Consider the following 14,371-nt stretch of genomic DNA (forward strand, 5'->3'; position numbering starts at 1 on the left):
CGCTACTATTGTGTACATTGATGTATAAATCTAATGTCACTACCATTGTGTACATTAATGTATAAATCTAATGTCGCTACTATTGTGTACATTAATGTATAAATCTAATGTCGCTACTATTGTGTACATTAATGTAATAATCAAATGTCACTACCATTGAGTAAATTAATGTATAAATCTAATGTCACTACTATTGTGTACATTAATGTATCAATCTAATGTCGCTACTATTGTGTACAATAATGTATAAATCTAGTGTCACTACTATTGTGTACATTAATGTAATAATCAAATGTCACTACCATTGAGTAAATTAATGTATAAATCTAATGTCACTACTATTGTGTACAATAATGTATAAATCTAATGTCACTACTATTGTGTACATTGATGTATAAATCTAATGTCGCTACTATTGTGTACATTAATGTATCAATCTAATCTATCTAGGTTTGACCTTTCACACCCTGATTTATTTAGGTTTGACCTCTCACACCCTGATTTATTTAGGTTTGACCTCTCACACCGTGATTTATTTAGGTTTGACCTTTCACACCCTAATTTATTTAGGTTTGACCTCTCACATCCTAATTTATTTAGGTTTGACCTTTCACACCCTAATTTATTTAGGTTTGACCTCTCACATCCTAATTTATTTAGGTTTGACCTCTCACACCCTGATTTATTTAGGTTTGACCTCTCACACCGTGATTTATTTAGGTTTGACCTTTCACACCCTAATTTATTTAGGTTTGACCTCTCACATCCTAATTTATTTAGGTTTGACCTTTCACACCCTAATTTATTCAGGTTAAACCTCTAACATCTTTTTTTTAGGTTTGGCCTCTCGGTGTTTAGGTTTGACCTCGTTTATATTTGACCTCTTCAAGGTGTTTCGCCACCGACTACTTTAGTATTGTAATAACCATTCAGTAAGATTGGAATTTCAGGAACGTTATCTTATATAAATGAGATTGATTGTTTTTTTTTAATTGATGACATTACTGTACTACTTCTCATGAACTGATTGCATTATATGTCCTGTCTGTACAGTATTTTTTTACTGTAGCGATATGGTTGCTGCCCCGGGATTGGAGTTATGGTGGCTGGCCTCGCTCTGGGGAAATCGACATTATGGAATCAAGAGGTAATACACAGTGAAGTATATAGAGGATATCTAACAATGTCTTCAGTAATACACAGTGAAGTATATAGAGGATATCTTACAATGTCTTCAGTAATACACTGGGAAGTATATAGAGGATATCTAACATTGTCTTCAGTAATACACAGTGAAGTATATAGAGGATATCTAACATTGTCTTCAGTAATACACAGTGAAGTATATAGAGGATATCTAACATGGTCTTCAGTAATACACTGAGAAGTATATAGAGGATATCTAACATTGTCTTCAGTAATACACAGTGAAGTATATAGAGGATATCTAACATTGTCTTCAGTAATACACAGTGAAGTATATAGAGGATATCTAACATTGTCTTCAGTAATACACAGTGAAGTATATAGAGGATATCTAACAATGTCTTCAGTAATACACAGTGAAGTATATAGAGGATATCTAACATTGTCTTCAGTAATACACAGTGAAGTATATAGAGGATATCTTACAATGTCTTCAGTAATACACAGTGAATTTATAGAGGATATCTAACATTGTCTTCAGTAATACACTGGGAGGTATATAGAGGATATCTAACATTGTCTTCAGTAATACACTGGGAGGTATATAGAGGTTATCTGACATTGTATTCAGTAATACACGGGGAGGTATATAGAGGATATCTAACATTGTCTTCAGTAATACACAGTGAAGTATATAGAGGATATCTAACATTGTCTTCAGTAATACACAGTGAAGTATATAGAGGATATCTAACATTGTCTTCAGTAATACACAGTGAAGTATATAGAGGATATCTAACATTGTCTTCAGTAATACACAGTGAAGTATATAGAGGATATCTAACATTATCTTCAGTAATACACGGGGAAGTATATAGAGGATATCTAACATTGTCTTCAGTAATACACGGGGAAGTATATAGAGGATATCTAACATTGTCTTCAGTAATACACAGTGAAGTATATAGAGGATATCTAACAATGTCTTCAGTAATACACAGTGAAGTATATAGAGGATATCTAACATTGTCTTCAGTAATACACAGTGAAGTATATAGAGGATATCTAGCATTATCTTCAGTAATACACGGGGAAGTATATAGAGGATATCTAACATTGTCTTCAGTAATACACAGTGAAGTATATAGAGGATATCTAACAATGTCTTCAGTAATACACAGTGAAGTATATAGAGGATATCTAACATTGTCTTCAGTAATACACAGTGAAGTATATAGAGGATATCTAACATTATCTTCAGTAATACACAGTGAAGTATATAGAGGATATCTAACATTATCTTCAGTAATACACGGGGAAGTATATAGAGGATATCTAACATTGTCTTCAGTAAAACACAGTATACAGAGGATATCTAACATTGTCTTCAGTAATACACAGTGAAGTATATAGAGGATATCTAACATTGTCTTCAGTAATACACAGTGAAGTATATAGAGGATATCTAACATTGTCTTCAGTAATACACAGTGAAGTATATAGAGGATATCTAACATTGTCTTCAGTAATACACGGGGAGGTATATAGAGGATATCTAACATTGTCTTCAGTAATACACGGGGAAGTATATAGAGGATATCTAACATTGTCTTCAGTAATACACGGTGAAGTATATAGAGGATATCTAACATTATCTTCAGTAATACACGGGGAAGTATATAGAGGATATCTAACATTGTCTTCAGTAAAACACAGTATACAGAGGATATCTAACATTGTCTTCAGTAATACACGGGGAAGTATATAGAGGCTATCTAACATTATCTTCAGTAATACACAGTGAAGTATATAGAGGATATCTAACATTGTCTTCAGTAATACACAGTGAAGTATATAGAGGATATCTAACATTATCTTCAGTAATACACAGTGAAGTATATAGAGGATATCTAACATTGTCTTCAGTAATACACAGTGAAGTATATAGAGGATATATAACAATGTCTTCAGTAATACACAGTGAAGTATATAGAGGATATATAACAATGTCTTCAGTAATACACAGTGAAGTATATAGAGGATATCTAACATTATCTTCAGTAATACACAGTGAAGTATATAGAGGATATATAACAATGTCTTCAGTAATACACAGTGAAGTATATAGAGGATATCTAACATTGTCTTCAGTAATACACAGCGAAGTATATATAGGATATATAACATTGTCTTCAGTAATCTAAATATATTTCGTCTCAGTTTGTCTCTCCTGGATGTTTCTTTTTTGTACCTTTCCTTATACATTCAATTATTCAGTTATATGCTATGGGATGCCTTAACGCCATTTAATGCTGGCACTGGGAGATTTGAAGCTTTTATCGCTAGTCTTCTTGCTGTTTTCTTCTGTGTGTGTCTCCTTGTCACTTGCCCTCATGTGACCCTGACTGGAGCCGCGGTGGCCGAGTGGTTAAGGTGTCCCGACACTTTAACGCTAGCCCTCCACCTCTGGGTTGCGAGTTCGAAACCTACGTGGGGCAGTTGCCAGGTACTGACCGAAGGCCGGTGGTTTTTCTCCGGGTACTCCGGCTTTCCTCCACCTCCAAACCTGGCACGTCCTTAAATGACCCTGGCTGTTAATAGGACGTTAAACAAAAACAAACCAAACCCTGACTGGATGTGTGTGTCTCCTTGTCACCTGCCCTCATGTGACCCTGACTGGATGTTTGTGTCTCCTTGTCACTTGCCCTCATGTGACTCTGACTGGATGTTTGTGTCTCCTTGTCACCTGCTCTCATATGACCCTGACTGGATGTTTGTGTCTCCTTGTCACTTGCCCTCATGTGACTCTGACTGGATGTTTGTGTCTCCTTGTCACCTGCCCTCATGTGACCCTGACTTGATGTTTGTTTCTCCTTGTCACCTGCCCTCATGTGACCCTGACTGGATGTTTGTGTCTCCTTGTCACTTGCCCTCATGTGACCCTGACTGGATGTTTGTGTCTCCTTGTCACTTGCCCTCATGTGACCCTGACCGGATGTTTGTGTCTCCTTGTCACCTGCCCTCATGTGACCCTGACCGGATGTGTGTGTCTCCTTGTCACCTGCCCTCATGTGACCCTGACTTGATGTTTGTGTCTCCTTGTGACCTGCCCTCATGTGACCCTGACTTGATGTTTGTGTCTCCTTGTGACCTGCCCTCATGTGACCCTGACTTGATGTTTGTATCTCCTTGTGACCTGCCCTCATGTGACCCTGACTGGATGTTTGTGTCTCCTTGTCACCTGCCTTCGTCTCACCCTGACTGTTGATGTATCAATTTACACCTGTCGTCATACGACCCTTGCTGGTTGTGTCCCACCAGACACCCGCCTAATATGATCTTGGCTGTTGGCGTCTCCACAGCACCTATCACAGATACCTGACCGAACCCTTACTGTCGGTGTAGATTTTACACCTGCCCTCATGTTACATAGACTGTTGGTCTGTCCTCGATTCCGGCCATTGTAAAACCTTGGTTGATGATGTCCTATTTGGCACCTGCCCTCATATGACCCTGGATGTTGGTGTCTCCTTGATAAATCCCCTCGTATGACCCTGGTTGTTGGTGTCTCATTGATACCTCCCCTCGTATGACCCTGAACCATTATCTGTATATTGACATTCTGAACTGTTTTCTGTATATTGACATTCTGAACTGTTTCATTATCTGTATATTGACATTCTGAACTGTTTTCTGTATATTGACATTCTGAACTGTTTCATTATCTGTATATTGACATTCTGAACTGTTTTCTGTATATTGACATTCTGAACTGTTTCATTATCTGTATATTGACATTCTGAACTGTTTTCTGTATATTGACATCCTGAACCATTATCTGTATATTGACATTCTGAACCAGTATCTGTATATCAGAAATATGTCTTATGAATCATGTATTTTTGTAATCATTTGGACAATCTATAAATCGTTATTTCGATATTTCAATGAATTAGTGTTCCTTATCTTCGGAAATGAAAGTTTAATTGTTTTAAGTGGGAAACAAGCCAGTTCGGGTGTTAGATAGACAAGACTGTGGTCTAACGAATGTATTCTGTTAATGGTATATAAAAGGGTGTAGAATATTAATCCAAGTTATAAGGCAAACACACGGAATATTTCATGTTTTTTAACACAGGTAACGTCAAGGCTATTTTGGGAGGTGTAAACCAAGGAGTCAACGATGTACAATCAACACTTCATTGGGGGCCTGCTTACAACCACAACGCGTTTTACAAAACACACGGCTCTAAGTAAGTAATGTCATTATAACTTCATAGTATCAATAACCTCATCAATATAAATAACGTCTCCCCTATCAATAACCTCATCAATATAAATAATGTCTCCCCCATCAATAACCTCATCAATATAAATAACGTCTCTCCCATCAATAACCTCATCAATATAAATAACGTCTCCTCCATCAATAACCTCATCAATACAAATAACGTCTCCCCCATCAATAACCTCATCAATATAAATAACGTCTCCCCCATCAATAACCTCATCAATATAAATAACGTCTCCCCCATCAATAACCTCATCAATATAAATAACGTCTCCCCCATCAATAACCTCATCAATACAAATAACGTCTCCCCCATCAATAACCTCATCAATATAAATAACGCCTGCCCTATCAATAACCTCATCAATATAAATAACGTATCCCCCATCAATAACCTCATCAATATAAATAACGTCTCCCCTATCAATAACCTCATCAATATAAATAACGTCTCCCCTATCAATAACCTCATCAATACAAATAACGTCTCCCCCATCAATAACCTCATCAATATAAACAACGTCTCCCCTATCAATAACCTCACCAATATAAATAACGTCTCCCCTATCAATAACCTCATCAATATAAATAACGTCTCCCCTATCAATAACCTCATCAATATAAATAACGTCTCCCATATCAATAACCTCATCAATATAAATAACGTCTCCCCTATCAATAACCTCATCAATATAAACAACGTCTCCCCCATCAATAACCTCATCAATATAAACAACGTCTCCCCTATCAATAACCTCATCAATATAAATAATGTCTCCCCTATCAATAACCTCATCAATATAAATAATGTCTCCCCCATCAATAACCTCATCAATATAAATAACGTCTCCCCCATCAATAACCTCATCAATATAAATAACGTCTCCCCTATCAATAACCTCATCAATATAAATAACGTCTCCCCCATCAATAACCTCATCAATATAAATAACGTCTCCCCTATCAATAACCTCACCAATATAAATAACGTCTCCCCCATCAATAACCTCATCAATATAAATAACGTCTCCCCCATCAATAACCTCCTCAATATAAACAACGTCTCCCCCATCAATAACCTCATCAATATAAATAACGTCTCCCCCATCAATAACCTCATCAATATAAATAACGTCTCCCCCATCAATAACCTCATCAATATAGATAACGTCTCCCCTATCAATAACCTCATCAATATAAATAACGTCTCTCCCATCAATAACCCCATCAACATAAATAACGTCTCCCCCATCAATAACCTCATCAATATAAATAACGTCTCCCCCATCAATAACCTCATCAATATAAATAACGTGTCCCCATCAATAACCTCATCAATATAAATAACGTCTCCCCCATCAATAACCTCATCAATATAAATAACGTCTCCCCTATCAATAACCTCATCAATATAAATAACGTCTCCCCCATCAATAACCTCATCAATATAAATAACGTCTCCCCCATCAATAACCTCATCAATATAAACAACGTCTCCCCCATCAATAACCCCATCAATACAAATAACGTCTCCCCCATCAATAACCTCATCAATACAAATAACGTCTCCCCTATCAATAACCTCATCAATACAAATAACGTCTCCCCCATCAATAACCTCATCAATACAAATAACGTCTCTCCCATCAATAACCTCATCAATATAAATAACGTCTCCCCCATCAATAACCTCATCAATATAAATAACGTCTCCCCCATCAATAACTTCATCAATACAAATAACGTCTCCCCTATCAATAACCTCATCAATATAAATAATGTCTCCCCCATCAATAACCCCATCAATATAAATAACGTCTCTCCCATCAATAACCTCATCAATACAAATAACGTCTCCCCCATCAATAACCCCATCAATACAAATAACGTCTCCCCCATCAATAACCTCATCAATACAAATAACGTCTCCCCTATCAATAACCTCATCAATACAAATAACGTCTCCCCTATCAATAACCTCATCAATATAAATAACGTCTCCCCCATCAATAACCTCATCAATATAAATAACGTCTCCCCCATCAATAACCTCATCAATATAAATAACGTCTCCCCCATCAATAACCTCATCAATACAAATAACGTCTCCCCCATCAATAACCTCATCAATACAAATAACGTCTCCCCCATCAATAACCTCATCAATACAAATAACGTCTCCCCCATCAATAACCTCATCAATATAAATAACGTCTCCCCTATCAATAACCTCATCAATATAAATAACGTCTCCCCCATCAATAACCTCATCAATATAAATAACGTCTCCCCTATCAATAACCTCATCAATATAAATAACGTCTCCCCCATCAATAACCTCATCAATATAAATAATGTCTCCCCCATCAATAACCTCATCAATATAAATAACGTCTCCCCCATCAATAACCTCATCAATATAAATAACGTCTCTCCCATCAATAACCTCATCAATACAAATAATGTCTCCCCCATCAATAACCTCCTCAATATAAATAACGTCTCCCCCATCAATAACCTCATCAATATAAATAACGTCTCCCCTATCAATAACCTCATCAATATAAATAACGTCTCCCCCATCAATAACCTCATCAATATAAATAACGTCTCCCCTATCAATAACCTCATCAATACAAATAACGTCTCCCCTATCAATAACCCCATCAATACAAATAACGTCTCCCCTATCAATAACCTCATCAATACAAATAACGTCTCCCCTATCAATAACCTCATCAATACAAATAACGTCTCCCCTATCAATAACCTCATCAATACAAATAACGTCTCCCCCATCAATAACCTCATCAATATAAATAACGTCTCCCCCATCAATAACCCCATCAACATAAATAACGTCTCCCCCATCAATAACCTCATCAATACAAACAACGTCTCCCCTATCAATAACCTCATCAATATAAATAACGTCTCCCCTATCAATAACCTCATCAATACAAATAACGTCTCCCCTATCAATAACCTCATCAATACAAATAACGTCTCCCCTATCAATAACCTCATCAATACAAATAACGTCTCCCCCATCAATAACCTCATCAATATAAATAACGTCTCCCCCATCAATAACCCCATCAACATAAATAACGTCTCCCCCATCAATAACCTCATCAATATAAATAACGTCTCCCCCATCAATAACCCCATCAATATAAATAACGTCTCCCCTATCAATAACCTCATCAATATAAATAACGTCTCCCCTATCAATAACCTCATCAATATAAATAACGTCTCCCCTATCAATAACCTCATCAATACAAATAACGTCTCCCCTATCAATAACCTCATCAATACAAATAACGTCTCTCCCATCAATAACCTCATCAATATAAATAACGTCTCTCCTATCAATAACCTCATCAATACAAATAACGTCTCCTCCATCAATAACCTCATCAATATAAATAACGTCTCCCCCATTAATAACCTCATCAATACAAATAACGTCTCCCCTATCAATAACCTCATCAATACAAATAACGTCTCTCCCATCAATAACCTCATCAATATAAATAACGTCTCCCCCATCAATAACCTCATTAATATAAATAACGTCTCCCCTATCAATAACCTCATCAATATAAACAACGTCTCCCCCATCAATAACCCCATCAACATAAATAAGGTCTCCCCTATCAATAACCTCATCAATATAAATAACGTCTCCCCCATCAATAACCTCATCAATACAAATAACGTCTCCCCTATCAATAACCTCATCAATATAAACAACGTCTCTCCTATCAATAACCTCATCAATATAAATAATGTCTCCCCTATCAATAACCTCATCAATATAAATAACGTCTCCCCCATCAATAACTTCATCAATATAAATAACGTCTCCCCCATCAATAACTTCATCAATATAAATAACGTCTCCCCCATCAATAACCTCATCAATATAAATAACGTCTCTCCCATCAATAACCTCATCAATATAAATAATGTCTCCCCTATCAATAACCTCATCAATATAAATAACGTCTCCCCCATCAATAACCTCATCAATATAAATAACGTCTCCCCCATCAATAACTTCATCAATATAAATAACGTCTCCCCCATCAATAACCTCATCAATATAAATAACGTCTCTCCCATCAATAACCTCATCAATATAAATAACGTCTCCCCTATCAATAACCTCATCAATATAAATAACGTCTCTCCCATCAATAACCTCATCAATATAAATAACGTCTCCCCTATCAATAACCTCATCAATACAAATAACGTCTCCCCTATCAATAACCTCATCAATATAAATAACGTCTCCCCCATTAATAACCTCATCAATACAAATAACGTCTCCCCCATCAATAACCTCATCAATATAAATAACGTCTCCCCCATCAATAACCTCATCAATATAAATAACGTCTCCCCCATTAATAACCTCATCAATATAAATAACGTCTCTCCCATCAATAACCTCATCAATATAAATAACGTCTCCCCATCAATAACCTCATCAATATAAATAACGTCTCCCCTATCAATAACCTCATCAATATAAATAATGTCTCCCCTATAAATAACTTCATCAAAATAAATAACTCCTTTCATATCAATGACTTTATCCTAATAAATGACACCATCTAAATGCAAATCATATTAATACAAATAACGTCATCTATAAATAACACCATCCATATCAATATATTAATGTGTACAAATCTTGTCATGGATATAAATACCTTCATCAATACCAATAACGTCATCCATATTAATAATTTTATATGTACAAATCTATACCCCCATCGTCTGAATATCTTCATCTGAAATTAACGTGTTCAATATAAATTTCGCCATCACTACGCCTGACGTCGTTGACATATTAAGTGATATATCAGTATATACTAAATTATCAATAAAGCTGTCGTCCTTAATACGTTATGTGATTCCAGGAGGAAGGACGGAGGTGATGATTGGCACGGCTGGCACACATACTCACTTGACTGGACAGCTGACCACATCATGTAAGTAGTACAACAGCTGACCACATCATGTAGGTCGGACAACAGCTGACCACATCATGTAAGTCGAGTAACAGCTGACCACATCATGTAAGTCGGACAACAGCTGACCACATTATGTAGGTCGGACAGCAGCTGACCACATCATGTAAGTCGTAAGCAACAGCTGACCACATCATGTAAGTCGGACAACAGCTGACCACATCATGTAAGTCGAACAACAACTGACCACATCATGTAAGTCGGACAGCAGCTGACCACACCATGTAAGTCGTAAGCAACAGCTGACCACATCATGTAAGTCGGACAACAGCTGACCACATCATGTAAGTCGAACAACAGCTGACCACATGTAAGTCGGACAACAGCTGACCACATCATGTAAGTCGTAAGCAACAGCTGACCACATCATGTAAGACGTAAGCAACAGCTGACCACGTCATGTAGGTCGGACAACAGCTGACCACATCATGTAAGTCGTAAGTAACAGCTGACCACATCATGTAGGTCGGACAACAGCTGACCACATCATGTAAGTCGGACAACAGCTGACCACACCATGTAAGTCGCAGGCAACAGCTGACCACATCATGTAAGTCGTAAGCAACAGCTGACCACATCATGTAAGTCGGACAACAACTGACCACATCATGTAAGTCGGACAACAGCTGACCACATCATGTAAGTCGGACAGCAGCTGACCACATCAGGTAAGTCTTAAGCAACAGCTGACCACATCATGTAAGTCGGACAACAGCTGACCACATCATGTAAGTCGGACAACAGCTGACCACATCATGTAAGTCGTAAGCAACAGCTGACCACATCATGTAAGTCGTAAGCAACAGCTGACCACATCATGTAAGTCCAGTAACAGCTGACCACATCATGTAGGTCGGACAACAGCTGACCACATCATGTAAGTCGGACAACAGCTGACCACATCATGTAAGTCGGACAGCAGCTGACCACATCATGTAAGTCTTAAGCAACAGCTGACCACATCATGTAGGTCGGACAACAGCTGACCACATCATGTAAGTCCAGTAACAGCTGACCACATCATGTATGTCGGACAACAGCTGACCATATCATGTAAGTCGTAAACAACAGCTGACCACATCATGTAAGTCGTAAACAACAGCTGACCACATCATGTAAGTCGTAAACAACAGCTGACCACATCATGTAAGTCGAGTAACAGCTGACCACATCATGTTAGTCGAGTAACAGCTGACCACATCATGTTAGTCGAGCATATCAATCAGAAATTTCAGCCCTGTAATTCGGATATAAAAGTAATATCTTGGTATCCTTCTTGTTGTCATTATACGTTATGTAATTGAAATATATTATGTTTGAATATTACAGTACGTATGTGGACAATGCGGAGATCTTGAGGATAAATACTCCGAGTCAGGGATTCTGGAACTGGGGCGGATTCAGCGGGAACAACATTTGGTCCAGTGGTGGCAGGAATGCTCCATTTGATAAACCTGTAAGCGTCATCTATATAACGCTATCAAAACAATGTGAACCGTTTTCAAAAACAAAAAAGTGTGTCAAACGTAACGACAGTTAGTGTGTCAAACGTAACAACAGTAAGTATGTCAAACGTAACGACAGTAAGTTGTCAAACGGAACGACAATAAGTATGTCAGAGGTAACGACAGTAAGTATGTCAAACGTAACGACAGTAAGTGTGTCAAACGTAACGACAGTAAGTGTGTCAAACGTAACGACAGTAAGTGTGTCAAACGTAACGACAGTAAGTGTGTCAGACGTAACGACAGTAAGTATGTCAAACGTAACGACAGTAAGTATGTCAAACGTAAAAACAATAAGTATGTCAAACATAACGACAGTAAGTACATGTATGTCAGACGTATTGACAGTAAGTGTGTCAGACGTAACGACAGTAATTGTGTCAGACGTAACGACAGTAATTGTGTCAAACGTAACGACAGTAAGTATATCAGACGTAACGACAGTAAGTGTATCAAACGTAACGACAGTAATTGTGTCAAACGTAACGACAGTAAGTGTGTCAAACGTAACGACAGTAAGTATGTCAGACGTAACGACAGTAAGTGTGTCAGACGTAACGACAGTAACTAGGTCAAACATAACGACAGTAAGTATGTCAAACATAACGACAGTAAGTACATGTATGTCAGACGTATTGACAGTAAGTGTGTCAAACGTAACGACAGTAAGTGTGTCAAACGTAACGACAGTAAGTGTGTCAGACGTAACGACAGTAAGTGTGTCAAACGTAACGACAGTAAGTGTGTCAAATATAACGACAGTAAGTGTGTCAAACGTAACGACAGTAAGTTGTCAAATATAACGACAGTAAGTTGTCAAACGTAACGACAGTAAGTATGTCAAACGTATTGACAGTAAGTATGTCAAACGGAACGGCAGTAAGTTTTCAAACGTAACGACAGTAAGTATGTCAAACGTAACGACAGTAAGTATGTCAAACATAACGACAATAAGTATGTCAAACGTAACGACAGTAAGTATGTCAAACGTAACGACAGTAAGTATATCAAACGGAACGGCAGTAAGTTTTCAAACGTAACGACAGTAACTATGTCAAACGTAACGACAGTAAGCATATCAAACGTAACGACAGTAAGTATGTCAAACGTAACGACAGTAAGTATGTCAAACGTAACGACAGTAAGTATATCAAATGTAACGACAGTAACTATGTCAAACGTAACGACAGTAAGCATATCAAATGTAACGACAGTAAGCATATCAAACGTAACGACAGTATGTATGTCAAACGTAACGACAGTAAGTATATCAAACGGAACGGCAGTAAGTTGTCAAACGTAACGACAATTAGAGTTTCAAACGCAATATAAATTAAAGTGCAAAGGATCAAAATGGACAAACGAGAAAATCTATGTGTCAATATATATATTCTCTTTAAGTTAATTTTCCCGTGAGATTATTCGGACCCGTGTTCTCCGTACAACTTCGACAGGAAGCTTACATCATTGCAAATTGTGTTGTGATTTACGTTGATGCAATTGTATTTTTAGTTCCACCTGATCCTGAACGTAGCTGTCGGAGGAGATTTCTTTGGAGACGGACAGTATGACACTTACAAGCCCTGGGGTCACTCCAGCCATCCAATGAGGGATTTCTGGGAGGCCAGAGGTTCATGGCAACACACGTGGCGTGGTGAGGATGTCGCCATGATTATCGATTACATCGAAATGATTCCGCACTGATGACTGTCACACGAAATAAAAACTTATAACAACGACTTAATCTGGTTATTTATATATATAAACAAACAGTTAGACAGCTGTTTCCTCCGCCGTGACCATGACAGGTCTCATCTTACATTTTAGTTTTACTTCCATCTTTACCACGACAGACCTCATCTTACATTTTAGTTTTACTTCCGTCTTTACCACGACAGACCTCATCTTACATTTTAGTTTTACTTCCGTCTTTACCACGACAGACCTCATCTTACATTTTAGTTTTACTTCCATCGTTACCATGACAGACCTCATCTTACATTTTAGTTTTACTTCCGTCTTTACCACGACAGACCTCATCTTACATTTTAGTTTTACTTCCGTCTTTACCACGACAGACCTCATCTTACATTTTAGTTTTACTTCCGTCTTTACCACGACAGACCTCATCTTACATTTTAGTTTTACTTCCGTCTTTACCACGACAGACCTCATCTTACATTTTAGTTTTACTTCCGTCTTTACCACGACAGACCTCATCTTACATTTTAGTTTTACTTCCATCGTTACCACGACAGGTCACAAGATACATTGAACCATGTTTTATCTACTCTGGGTTAAACCATGGTTTATCTCGTTTTTGTTGAACCATGTTTTATCTACTCTGGGTTAAACCATGGTTTATCTCGTTTTTGTTGAAC

General features: G+C 37.5%; 1 protein-coding gene across 1 annotated transcript in view; it reads left to right on the forward strand.

The window, feature by feature from the left end:
* The window catches only part of LOC117317080 (beta-1,3-glucan-binding protein-like), a 30,990-nt gene extending 17,260 nt beyond the window's left edge, over nt 1–13,730 (forward strand). The window contains exons 6-10 of the mRNA XM_033871867.1: nt 1,070–1,147; nt 5,285–5,399; nt 10,375–10,446; nt 11,815–11,941; nt 13,503–13,730. Of these exons, the coding sequence (XP_033727758.1) occupies nt 1,070–1,147; nt 5,285–5,399; nt 10,375–10,446; nt 11,815–11,941; nt 13,503–13,694 (584 nt within the window). The 3' untranslated portion in view covers nt 13,695–13,730. The remainder of the gene's footprint in view (nt 1–1,069; nt 1,148–5,284; nt 5,400–10,374; nt 10,447–11,814; nt 11,942–13,502) is intronic.
* The last annotated feature ends 641 nt before the right edge of the window (nt 13,731–14,371 follow it).

This window comes from Pecten maximus, chromosome 18, assembly GCF_902652985.1.
Source record: "Pecten maximus chromosome 18, xPecMax1.1, whole genome shotgun sequence".
NCBI classification, from domain to species: Eukaryota; Metazoa; Mollusca; class Bivalvia; order Pectinida; family Pectinidae; genus Pecten; species Pecten maximus.